The sequence below is a fragment of the Morchella importuna genome, assembly GCF_003444635.1.
Source record: "Morchella importuna strain M04M26 chromosome Unknown Morimp01GS019, whole genome shotgun sequence".
Classification (NCBI taxonomy): domain Eukaryota; kingdom Fungi; phylum Ascomycota; class Pezizomycetes; order Pezizales; family Morchellaceae; genus Morchella; species Morchella importuna.
The window spans coordinates 242919-255391 of NW_025763416.1; the positions used below are offsets into that span (position 1 = coordinate 242919).

The window sequence follows — 12473 nt, forward strand, 5'->3', positions numbered from 1 at the left end:
AAAATGGTCATTTCCCCTGCCAGTTCCGAAACCTGGTCCCAATAAGATGTTTATATAGGCAGAATTTTCGAATGATCCCTGAGTTCCTCCCAAGAAGAAAAAAAAGGAACCTCACGATTCTTTGTTAAGCCTTGTGCGACTATGGAATCTTGGTGTTCTCGTTCGAAGCTCCCGATCAGACCAAGAGCAAATACAAAAAGCTCGCTTACCCGGCGGTCAAAGTCAGGAGACAAGCTTTTAAGCTCCCATACCCCACAAACTGAAGCTCGGGGGGTTATTGATTTGACGCACTTGCTCGCCGGTCCGAGTACCGTATAACTCTCACCAATAATTGATAATCCTGACTTCTCTATCTTTAGAAGTGGGATCACGCTGATGAACAAGTTTGCGGTGACCCGGGCCTCTTCTGTCGACCCGTCAGGTCAGCGCGGCTAGGCCAGTCCAGTTTTGAGCTCTAGTTTTGAGCTCCAGTGTCTCGCCCGCACACGCGCAAAGGACTCGTAGCCAACTGTTCGGGCAAAGTTCGTTGAAGGTTTTGGTAAAACGTTAGTCCACTGACCACAAATAGACGGCGACGGGGACGCAAGCTTCATTCATTCGCTGCTATTATTGTTGCTCGCCCGCCTTAATTTCTTTTCCTTGGTCTTCCCCTCATCTCGTTTTTTCTCTTTCTGTTTTCTCTATCAACGTGAAAGTGGGTGGGACAGAGAGGGGAGCGAGTAAGTGAGATATAAACATATCTTCTAGAAAGAAAGAAGAATACATCACCATATCCCGTCCTTCATCGATAGAAGAAGCTTCCTTCAAAAAAAAAATGGTACTTCCTCGCCATACTCTTCCTCCGCCCCCACCGCCGCCGCCGCTCCCCCCACCAGTTTCCCAGAGCTCATTCCCACCCCTCTCACCCTCTCCTCCTACTCATAACAATTCTCCTCCTCCTCCTCCTCCTCCTCATCCTCAACTCTTATCAACACCAATGTCGTATGCTGCAACTCTCAAGGCAGCGCCCCCGGCCTTTCCCGCTACGGTGCAGCAGCAGCAACAGCAACAGCAACCACAAAAGCAACAGCAACTGCAGCAGCAGCAGCTACCTCCGCCCCCGCCGCAACATCCTGCTCATCAATCCCCAATTTTATTCCATCCTGGCCAACCATTTCGCCCAAACCCTTCACAGCCATCGTTCACTCCTGGAGGCCAGCAAGCCCCGAACCTTTCAACCCCAAAGCCATGGTATCCGGATGTTTATACTCTCCCGTTCATACCGCAGTACTTGCAAGTAATCAATACACTTCCTGCTGCAACAGTGACATCTCTTCCCCCGCCTTCGATTCAATTCCATGCTTTTATATCTTCTTTTTGTGGATCATCGTTTCTTCGATTACTCCCTCCTCCTCCAGCTATTCCACCAACACCAGCAAAACCAGCTCCCACTCCATCAACAGATCTCAACCCTTCCACCTACTTCGACTATTTCTTCAATCTTCTCTCCCATGAAGTATCGTCTCAGCACGAAAGGTTCCGGAAGTACGATATGTACAATGAACCACTTTACGTTCAAGACCTGTCACAGAGCTTGTATAGATTGATTGTTCCTGGGATCCGGGAAAACACGCCTTTGGTGCAACTTGGAGATGTTGTGAGGCTTAGACAGGTCCGAATCCACCCAGCTAGCTACATGGCGATGGGGGGAGGGTCCTTTAACGGATTCCAATACGATGCCTGTGTTTATGGCATGGACAAGACAGTTGGGTACATTGTTCTCAGGGTGGATCATTTGATGATGGAAAGTGGACGTTTTAACGTCTGCTTCTGCGTTCAAGAAAAGCGGTGGGCCGGTCCTGCCAGGGCTGTCGAAGACCTTGGAGGGGAGCTGAAGAATGTCGACGCGAAGGAGAGGCTCGTTATAACCAACGGAATAAATGGTTTAAATATAAATGGAATAAATGGAGTTAACAGCAACGGTATTAATGGATCTGTAAACCAAGATATACCTAGGGGAGGAGGGTTCGTGAGGAGAATGCTGTTTCCAGAAAAAGCAGACGGTGTTTTGCAAAGGAATTTGGGCAAAGGAGCTTTTAATCGAGGGTGGTTTGACGGAGAGCTGAACTATGAACAACAGGTAAGGCTAGCTCTTTTGGTGTGCTTGAGATATTCGTCATCCTGTATCATAACAAGGCGGCCTTTTGCTATTAAAAAACTGTTCCCTATTGGGCTTTGTGTCGGAAAGGTTTCTTTCGCGTCTTTGGGCATCAATTTCTTCTTTATCTCTATCTGGCGGGGTTTGGGTAATGGATGGTAAGCTAAGTGAACATACAGAAAGCAGTCGACGCAATTGTCCAGCAAAATTACGGGAATATCCCGTATCTCATCTCTGGGCCCCCAGGAACCGGCAAAACAAAAACGATAGTAGAAGCAGGTATGTAAGGAGGAAAATTTACCCCAGCCCCTTCAATCATTTCTATTGGACGAATGATAGATAACTAATTGGGGTTGTGTGGTTTTCTTCTATCCAGTATTACAACTGATCTTCACGCCGTCTAGTCCGAAACATCATATCCTTCTCTGTGCACCATCGCATGAAGCAGCAGATACATTGGCCAAACGTCTCATCCCGTACCTGAATCCGAAAGTACTATTCCGCTTACAGTCGAGCGCTCGAACATTTCCTGAAGTTCCAGGGGAATTATTGCCGTATTCTTACATAGCCAATGACATGTTTTCTCTTCCGGAATGGAAAACACTTATGGGCTTCAGAGTAATTGTCTGCTCCACTCGAGATGCCGAGATTCTGGTGGAAGCCAGGTGCACAAACAGGGATTTAGCTAGGTGGGAGAAAGGCGTCGTTGATTCGTTGAGAGGAATTGGGGACGAGAAGGATGACAACGGTAGGCATGGAGTGGTCGAGAAGGGCCAGAGTGTCAATGTTCATTGGACAGCTCTCCTCTTGGATGAAGCGGCACAAGGCATCGAACCAGAAGTTGCAGTTGCGCTTTCTGTTGTGGCACCACCGGAGGAGGCCAGTCTTGATAGGCCAATCTTTGTAATGGCAGGAGATCAAAAGCAATTGGTGGGTCTTCCACTTGACAGTTTCTTTTTGTTTTTTTCTTTTTCGTTTTTTTTTCTTTCTTTCCTTTTAAGTTGCTGACGGAAATCCTAGGGCCCGAGAACAACCAGTAAAATACCCCAACTGGATATGAGTCTTTTTGAAAGACTCTTTCTGAGGGAGATATATAGTCAGCATCCTCTGGCTAGGCACAGCTTTGGTGTCGAGCAAAACCCCACGGGCTGGAGTGCTGAGAGGATTCTCGAAAGGAAGAAGGCTTTACTGGTGGGATTATCATGTCCTCAAAAAAACGGGTTTATCATCTGCTGACTTGGATGTAGCCATATCTCCGACCACCGTTCACAAACTTGATTAGAAATTACCGTTCACATCCGGCGATTCTAGCGGTGCCAAGTGCACTTTTCTATAATGACACTTTGGTACCAGAAGCGAGAGGTACAGAGGGCATGGAATGCTGGGCTGGATGGAAAGGTCGCAAAGGAATACCAATTAAGTTTTGTTTGAATGGTGGGCAGGATGAATGGCATGAAGAGGGAGTGTCCTTCTACAACCTTCGAGAAATTCAGATTGCTTGCAATATTGCCAAAGACCTTGTGGCATCTGGGCTTATTGAGCCTTATGAAATAGCCATCATGGCCCAATTCAGAGAACAGATTAAACGTCTCAGAAAGGCCTTGCGTTCACCGTCTTATGGCCTTAGAAATGTCAATGTGGGGCCCATTGAGATCTACCAGGGAAGTGAACATAAGCTCGTTATCATCTGCACCACTAGATCCCGAGAGCGATTCCTTGAAGGTGATCTAGAGAGAGGATTAGGCGTGGTTTTTGAGAACAGGAGGGCATGCGTAGCATTGACCAGGGCAAAGCAGGGTTTGATTGTCATTGGAAACCCTTGGATTTTAGGGAAGGATCCAACCTGGAGAGCTTGGATGGGATTTGCCTGGCGCCACGATGCAGTCGAAAAGGATCCTTTTGAAGAAGCTGAAGAACCGAGAGCCCAAAAAACCGATGGGTCCCAGGCTCCCACAGCTAGCGGTAATGGAAAATTGCCTTCGACGGAGTTGAGAGTTAACTTTTGGCAACCACCGGAGGATGAGAGGGAAACACCACAATATATCAGTCGACTAGAGACCGCTCTGGTATATAAAACCAGGGCAATGAGTGGGGATATGTTGGGCGGAATCGGCGGTGGATTTGATGGAGATGATCCTATGTGGACTGCGGGAATCGTAGCAGAAGAAGCGGTGCGAGAGAATGAGAACAAAGTAAACGAGGGTATGTAGCAAAAATAATTCCCACGCACCTATTAGCATGATTATAATCACTTCCCTACATCTTCCTTAACAGAAGCAGCAACCTCATTGCTATTTTGAGACATATATTCCCCCTTTCATATTGGCGGCTTGAAATGAGGGGTACATGCATGTACGCTAGCTTGATTCAGCCCCTATATATTTTTCTCTGTTACCTCTGGTTAGCATTTAGACCACGTCACAGTTAACTATGAAACACCTAGTCCCTTGCCATCTGGTATTGGATGTTTTTGTTCTTTATCTAGTTCGCTTGAACTTCCCTTCCCTCGTTCGGGAATGTTGTTACATGAGAAACCTTATTTAAACTCTTCGCTAACCAAAGTTTTATCTGAAACATAGGCTTTTCACCAAATTATTGGGCACAGAAACATTTTCTTGATAACACGATCGCCGGTGATGGGAGCATCCCCCGCCTCATGGCCCTAGATGATCAAACGGAAATGTTCATGGACATGTCGAATACCGTCAATACTAGCCCTATGAGAAGTCCGCCAGAGATTGAGAGGAACAGGGGATTTGTTGAGGTCAAGAAGTCTGATACTAGTCAGACGGCACTTTTCCCGCCGGGGCCTTGGTGGCGCTAAGTTGAGGATTTCCTTTTGGCTTTTACTCTTACCCCCCTTTCCGTTTGTTCCCTGGTATAACATAACTCATTTCTATCTATTTGATCTTGTTCCTGATTTATGTTTCTCTATGGGAGGCCCATTTTATTCACCGCAGGGCAAGAAACTGCATTTTTCTCTATCACATTTGTGTCTTCTCTCCTTTTTCTCTCTTTACTCATAGTATCCATCTGAAATGTTCTTTTTACTGGTCTATGTGTCATTCAGCGTTTCTCTACTTATCTCGTACTTTTTTCTCCTTCTCTTGGCGTTTTTAGCCTAGATAATGACTGTAATGATTGGCTGATGGCAGCTTTGGCCATTTACATGGAAATTTTGCTAGATGAAGGCTTACCGATAAAATGAATGAATTGATCCTAAGACTCGATACAAGCCTTTCCTGTAACGGGTGTAACCGAACACGTATCCGTCTTTATAGTAATATATAAATACGCCAAATGGACTATGGATTAGAAAGACTAGATGATTGCTTGTTTTAGGTTGCTAAAATCAGAAAGTCAAATTTCTATTCACAACCCATCACTCGGTAAAACTAAGTGTTGGAAATGATCACAGGGGTCGAAAAGCGTGAGGTTGGACAAACCCCGCCCGCCCAAAACAACATTTACACAAAATAGACTCTCCCACAGCATCTGCAGAAACACACTGTAAACAATAGCACTAGTCTAGGTAATCTAACCAGGTATCACTTTACAGATTATTATCTCCTAACCACGCCCGCAGTACTCTAATCCTGTAGGTACATACCCAGAGCACAACCATGTCTAACACATCCTCCCGGCCCCGAAAGTAAAGAATTTCCGGGACTATCATTACCCCCGCCCCCTCACTCCGTGCGATGGGATTGGAAGACATGTATGTATGACATCATGGGAGGAAGGTAAGAGAGGACGGAGAAGCACACATCCTTGCAACAAAAAAAAAATCAGCACCCCGGAATCCTGGTGATTCCCTGCATCTCGGAACTTTTTTTACATGCCGTGATATATGTACGGCCTACTGTGTGAGCCTCATGTAGAGGATACGTAGGTACTCTGGAGTGGAGTATAGTAGGGCGCGTGTATCAAACCCTTAGATCTTGGACTGTGGTAGTCAGAGGAGGAGGCGGTGCGCGAGATGATCTGTGCCCCCAGCCCCTTCCTGGATTACGAAGCACGGTTCGACGCGTTTGAACCGCGTGTACAGCGATAGGAATGATCTATGGAAAAAACAGTTATATGGTGCACATATATTTCGCCATACAATTTCACCCCCCCCTGTTTTTCCATAGATCATTCCGGTCGCTGTACCCAGCGAGCGATATTAAATTTATTTTTTATTTTTTATTTTCTCTTTTGTTTGGAATGATGGTTTGTCAAGGCGGAATTAGAACTGCTGCATGATGATAACCCCCCCCCCCCCCTCAATATATATAGGGTCGGGTTGAAGATCCGGCATTGATCCGTAGTGGTTTCTTTTCCACCCCCTTGTGACAGTCAAGCGCGTGGGGAAAAAAGAAAGAAAGAAAGAAAGCAGGAAAATAAACAAATTTCCCAGCCTTTCTATTTATTTTTTCTCTCGTCTTCTTTCTTTTCCTTCGCGCGTTGAGGACCGCAATTGATCCATGGCCGTGGGAGACGTTAAATTATGGGTCCCATGTCTATCCATGTAGCACGAGTATCAGCAGCAGCACAAACCTGTCAATCAGTCAGTTGCAGGTTGCGCGGTGGCATTGTGCCACGAGCATGCCTTGGAAGGATCGCAGTTTGGCGCGTGTGTTCAAATAAATCATTTTTTTCCCTTCTTTTTTTGTTTTGTTCCCCCTTTTAAAAGAAAAGGTTCGTCTCATCAATCCAAACAGCTGCTGCATCCATTCATACAGCATGATGATACTCTGTCATGGAGATTTTTACCGGGTTCGAGCTGCAAAAATAGTAACACACCGCGCGGTGCGCCGCTAAAGTAATTTCCGAGATCAACATTGATTGATTGACGGGCTTGTATCGGATTGCGTGTTTTCCAGTCCAGTGTGGCGTTACACTTGCTTGCCACAGCGAGGGAGGGAGTGTTTGTTTGGTTTGATGTCTATGCCATGTCCAGCTGCAGTCGTTGTCGTTGTCGTCGTCGTCGAGGGCCGAGGTGTTGTTGTTTGTATTGTAGAGTACGTCGGTACTCGCAATGGTGGGCAGTGGGCTATGTTATTATATGTACCCTACATACTTTCTTATTGGAGTCTAATTTGATGGTGGAATTCACCATCTCCACTCGTTCAATTACTCCCTCGAATCACGAGGCTGAGTGGTTTGGGGGGGGGGGTGAGGAATGGACGAGACACCAAGAAGATGATGATGATGGGGGGTGGGGGAGTTGCGATAAGCGTAATTAATTGTGAGGGCATCTCCTCAGTAGATAGCAGTTGTTTACATTTCACCGTTTCGGGTTCCGTCCAGGGGTACCTACGTTTGCAGCCTCGCAGCGCCAGGCACATTTGCGGGGATGCAGTGGAGGGGTTCTTCCCTGCTGTTGGCCCTGGTTGTGGTTGGCTACGCGGGGTGGGTTCTGTTACCTCTAACTGCTACGGAGCCAAAGTAGAATTCGAACACTCACCCTCACTCCATCCCTCCCCCTAGCAATGATCGGTTGCCCGAGACAACATAACCCCAGCCTCCCTTGAATTCACAATAGAGTAATGTAGGTAAAGTAGCGCGCCACACTATTTCCCTCTCCCAACCGCTGTTCTGCTTGCTCTCTCTTTCCTCTGTAGTCTCTCTTTCTGTCTGCCTGTCTGTCTATGTAATGCTTCCGTTGCTACTGCTCCCTCTAGCAGCCAATTGTCGACGTCAACACTAGACAACCACCCACTCACTACATATCCTTCCTCTAACTATCGCACATACCCCCCCCCCCACACCTACCCTTTACATACATCCTTCTCGAGTCTTGCTCGATTCTACTCTTACCGCATTGATTGCCTTTCCCTTCTTTTTTCCCCTTCTTTACCACCTTCCTGCAGGAAGTCATCCGTCCAGACAGATCTTGCAGTAGAGACTAGGTATTACAACACTCTGCTGGTTGCTGCACGCCGTTTGTACTTGCTCTACGCTCCTAGTATACCCTTCTCGCTTTACTCTTTACTGCATCATTCCTCCGACCTTTTTTCTTTTATTTTTACCTTTTACATCTCGAGCCTTTTTTCAAGAAAAACTGGGATTCACTTAAATACGTCTTTTTACCCTCGCAACCCTCTTTTCCTCTACCTCCAACTTTGAACACACCCTTTCGAAGCTGTGTGTGGTTTTGAGTTTGGAAAAGAGACTTGCTGCCCGTGTTTGAGCAGCTTACCAAAGAAAGAAAGAAAACAAGAAAAGAAAAGAAAAAACAGAAGTATAGAAAACAAAGATGGTTCGGGCCGGGATAAAAGAAGCGCATCCCGCCGGAATTTGGTCTGATCTCTCAATAGATGGGCCGGTAATTGGTACACTCATTGTGGTTTTAGACAAAGCCGTAAGTACCCGGACCGTTATTCCAACCGCTGCCGTCGTCGTCGTGCTCCACCCCGTTTTTTGTCATTGGTTGGTGCCGCCTTGGGCCTTGGGTAACTCTGCTGACCTCGAGATTTTTTTGCGATAGAAAAACTTGCCAAACCGGAAGAAAATTGGGAAGCAGGATCCGTACGCTGTCGCACGTCTGGGGAAGGAGGGAAAGCGCACGGATACAGATGTTCGTGGCGGTCAAACACCGCGGTGGTGAGTTTTTGTGTCTCGCAACAGGACTTCACTCGGGCCCGTGTTTGTTTCTAACGGGTTTATCTGTGTTTGTAGGGATAAGGAACTCCGGTTCCCTGTGCGCAACTCACCGGATTATAGGAAGCTCAAGATCACCGTGTTTAACGACGATAAGAAGACCGACCTAATTGGCGAGTGCAGCATACGTCTCGACAAGATTCTAGTGACCGGCGGTGGAACCGACGATGGCTGGAGGGGGCTGAAGTGCAAGGACAAATACGCAGGAGAAATCTTGGTTGAATTGACGTTCTGGGACATGAGGCCAACGCCGGAAATGCAGAAGAGGAGTGACGAGACGTCGGTCGTGAAGCAGAGGGAAGTTGAAGAGAGGAGAAGGGATCCGATGCGGAAGCTTGGTGGTGCGCGAGACATGGGATCAAAGGAGAGGATACCGAAAAGGAGACCGCTACCGTCAGACCCAAGTCTCTCGAGAGAGGACTTGAGTTTGCCATCTCAACAGTCTCAAGAGCCTGCGCGTGTGACGAGGAGGTCAAGGCATCCCCACCACCCGCAGGTTCACCAAAGCCACCATTCGGACCCGCGAGCTCATCATAGAGAGATGAGGGGTTCAAGACCAATTAGTTTCCCGAACAACAGAGGAGGAATCGCCATGACTCCTGCTGCTGTGAACCCTGGGAATGAAATTTATGACCCATATGGTCAACATGATAGCTATATTCCGGGTATGGATATGTTGGGCCAATACGACGAACCAGATGTCCGAAACGGCCATCAGACACCCCCTCCTCCCCCACCGTTACACTCGAGAAGTTACCAGGGAGATGGCCGCCATCATTCGGCGACAAACATTGCTACTCAGCTTGTTCTTCCATCTCAGCAGCAAAGCCAGCAGGGAAATGCTTCGGGTCATCGAAGACAGAAGTCTCTTCTAAGACATTATCAAAGTGTGCCAGATTGGCAGTTCTACCAGCAGAATAACCCAATCGACTCGCCGGAAATGCAATTCGACCAATATGGCGGTTCTTACCCCGGGCCCCAGAACGAGTTCCCTCCCCAGCAAGGGTTTGAGGAGTACGACGATCGTCCCGCTCCTTCTCCAAACACGCACCATAATAGGCGCTCAAGACACCAAGAATACAACGGGATACGCCCCGAGGACGAGATTCCTGGTCTTTCGTTTGGATCTACATCTACCAGCTCACAGGCCAGTCTTAGGAATAATGATGACCCACCACCGCCGCCGCCGCCGCCACATGCCCGTAAGCCCGCCCCGACGCGTATGGAAGAGCCTGATTGGCAGGTCAAGCCACTACGTTCTTTCGCGGAGCAAAATATTGCTGCTTACGACGATGCACACGCGCAAATGGCTGCTTTTGGTCTTGAAGAAAGAGCACCGTCTCGGGGCAGGGATATCCCGCCTAGTAGGAACGGTGTGCCAATTCCGCCCAGTCTCGTCCCTGGATTTGTTCCGGAGGAAGAGACAGAGAGAGTTACGAGGGGGAGGGGATTGAGCTTCAATGAAGCCGCTTCTGCTGAGGTTGCTGCTCTGCTCCATCTCAATGCATCTACGCCACAAATGGGGGGGCAAATGCAGCACGTGCCCAGCAAGAACTACCATCGGCCTCAGGTAGAGGAAGTCCAGGATGTTGCGCTTTATCAGCCACAGCTCTTACCAGAGGACCAGGTTATTGAACGAACGAAGAAACAACGGCCAGCACCAATGGTCAAGCCGATGCCAATTCATGGCGAAAGAAATGTGGGGGCCATGGCTGAAGCGACTACTAGTATCAATAAGAGGAATTCGATGATGGTTGCCCCCGAGAGGAAGCCGGTACCACCTCCTTCGCCAAAGCCCTTAGAGGGACTTCCATTTTCACCTGACTCTTTCAATATTATCAACCCTGGCCCAGCTGTTGAAGCAGAGTCCAAGAAGCCCAAGAAGATGATTAGTCCTGGGACAAACCGTGTGCTTGATGGAACTGATATTCTCCCACCCGAGAGCTTTGCACCAGAACCAGAGCTCAAGAAGCGTAGCCCGCGTCCTCCTCCGCAAGTTCCTGCTAATCACAGGAAGGAGAGAGTTCTCCGTAGCTTGAGTCCTCTCCCGCCAAAGAAGGCTGAGAGATTGGCTCTACCTCCTCCACCTCCTTCTGTACCAAAAAGAGAATTTGTAAACCCCAACGACAGCGCAGTCGAGGCCCCCAGAGACAGGGAGCGGGAGAGAAAGAAGAAGCACAGGAACTCGCTGAGCATGGCGCTTGTGCCAAGTAACAGCTCGGGCTCGAGACAGGAGGGTACCAGCAGGAACCGTCATTCCATGGTTCCTGGAGCCATGGTAATGTACAACCCTCAGGGCGAGAGGGAACAGCGTCGTCAGGATAGGGACAGGAACAGAGACTCTCGGGCTCTTGTCCCTTCAAAGGGTTATGAAAATTACGGGTACGAAGAGCCAAGATATACTGGAATGGAGGTTGCCTCATATGCACCCACCTCCAGGGCATCGCGTGCCCCCACCTCAGGACCCCCAATCCCGGCGAAGATCCCAATCCCGGGCGGAAATGGCCAGCTGAGTAGGGAGGATTACTTGTTGAGCCAGGAGATGAGTATGATCAACATCGGGTCTACGAATCTGGGTAGAACCCGTAGGAGGTATTAATGCTGCGACGTTGCTATGGGTTTTTACTTTTGTTCTGAGTAATGATGGAAAATACGGGATGGGTCGGTGACCATGAATGCCGTGATAATTGAAGGGGGTCTTTTCTTACAATTTTTTCTTTTCTTTTTCGGGGACGGGTGATTTACTATCTCCATTTTCTTTCTCTTCTTCTTTTTCTTATTATTCTCTTCTCGGTTTTTGAATTTATTTTTTTAGCAAGAGTAGCGGGAATGTCGGTGCATGGGTCATACATGCATGGATACTAGCATGAAGGAGTTGTCTTTTCTGTTTCGAGTTGTTTCGGCCATTTTTTTTGGGGGGGGAGGGAGCAGAGGGGGTACTTTTGCATTGTACCAATATCCCATATCATTCATCATTCATCATTCATCATCATATTGTTACTGTTACTGTTCTGTTTTTCACTGTGGCGGGCATATATGGCAAGATACCTATCCGTTAAGTTACGTTAGTCCTTTTTTTTTTTTGTCGGCTGAGTCGATTCGATATATCTGTATCCTCTTTTTTTTTGTTCTTCGTTTCGATCTCCATTCTCCTCTTCCGTGCATGTCTGCTTGATCTTTTTTGCGTGTGCGAATTGAGTCCCTTCCCAATCCTTCCTTACGTTGTATATTATTATGTAACCCCCCCCCTCTTCTGGATATGAGGTATCATACAGGCAAGGAAAGAAAGCTTCAATTAAATCGCCAGAGATCTGTCGTAACAAAAAATCCAATAAAAAATCTTGTTTTTGGATCAAAATCGCCCTTGTCGTTGTGAAAAAAAAAATTCTTTCTTGGCAACCAAGCAAGCAGACAGGGGGAAAAGGAAAAAAAAAATTGATGCTTCCCCGGACAGGCTTGAACTGTCAACCTCTCGATTGCAGAAGAAACTGGTCCCCCTTGGTTGGAAGGGGGGGGGGGGCCCTCTGTAACAGTCGAACGCGCTAGCCAATTGCGCCACGGAGAACTGCGGGATTTGGGGGGGGGGGGGGGTCCTTGGCTGCCTCGTAAGCGCGAGCGCAGGCACTATCGGGAAAGGAGGGCGGGGGAGGGAGGGCGAGTGATGGGTGGTGAGAGCGATAAAATCAAGTGC

The 12473-nt window shown here is 48.0% G+C and overlaps 2 protein-coding genes across 2 annotated transcripts; both read left to right on the top strand.

Moving 5' to 3' along the window:
* Nucleotides 1-814: 814 nt before the first annotated feature.
* On the top strand, nucleotides 815-4961 carry LAJ45_06456 (uncharacterized protein; the record flags this gene model as incomplete). Its single annotated transcript, XM_046116020.1, has 6 exons — nucleotides 815-2119; nucleotides 2317-2416; nucleotides 2514-3067; nucleotides 3158-3328; nucleotides 3385-4339; nucleotides 4717-4961. 6 exons carry the CDS (start codon nucleotides 815-817, stop codon nucleotides 4959-4961), a joined length of 3330 nt encoding a protein of 1109 aa, XP_045970681.1.
* Nucleotides 4962-8378: 3417 nt separating this feature from the next.
* On the top strand, nucleotides 8379-11381 carry LAJ45_06457 (uncharacterized protein; the record flags this gene model as incomplete). Its single annotated transcript, XM_046116021.1, has 3 exons — nucleotides 8379-8483; nucleotides 8610-8725; nucleotides 8801-11381. 3 exons carry the CDS (start codon nucleotides 8379-8381, stop codon nucleotides 11379-11381), a joined length of 2802 nt encoding a protein of 933 aa, XP_045970682.1.
* Between the last annotated feature and the right edge of the window lie 1092 nt (nucleotides 11382-12473).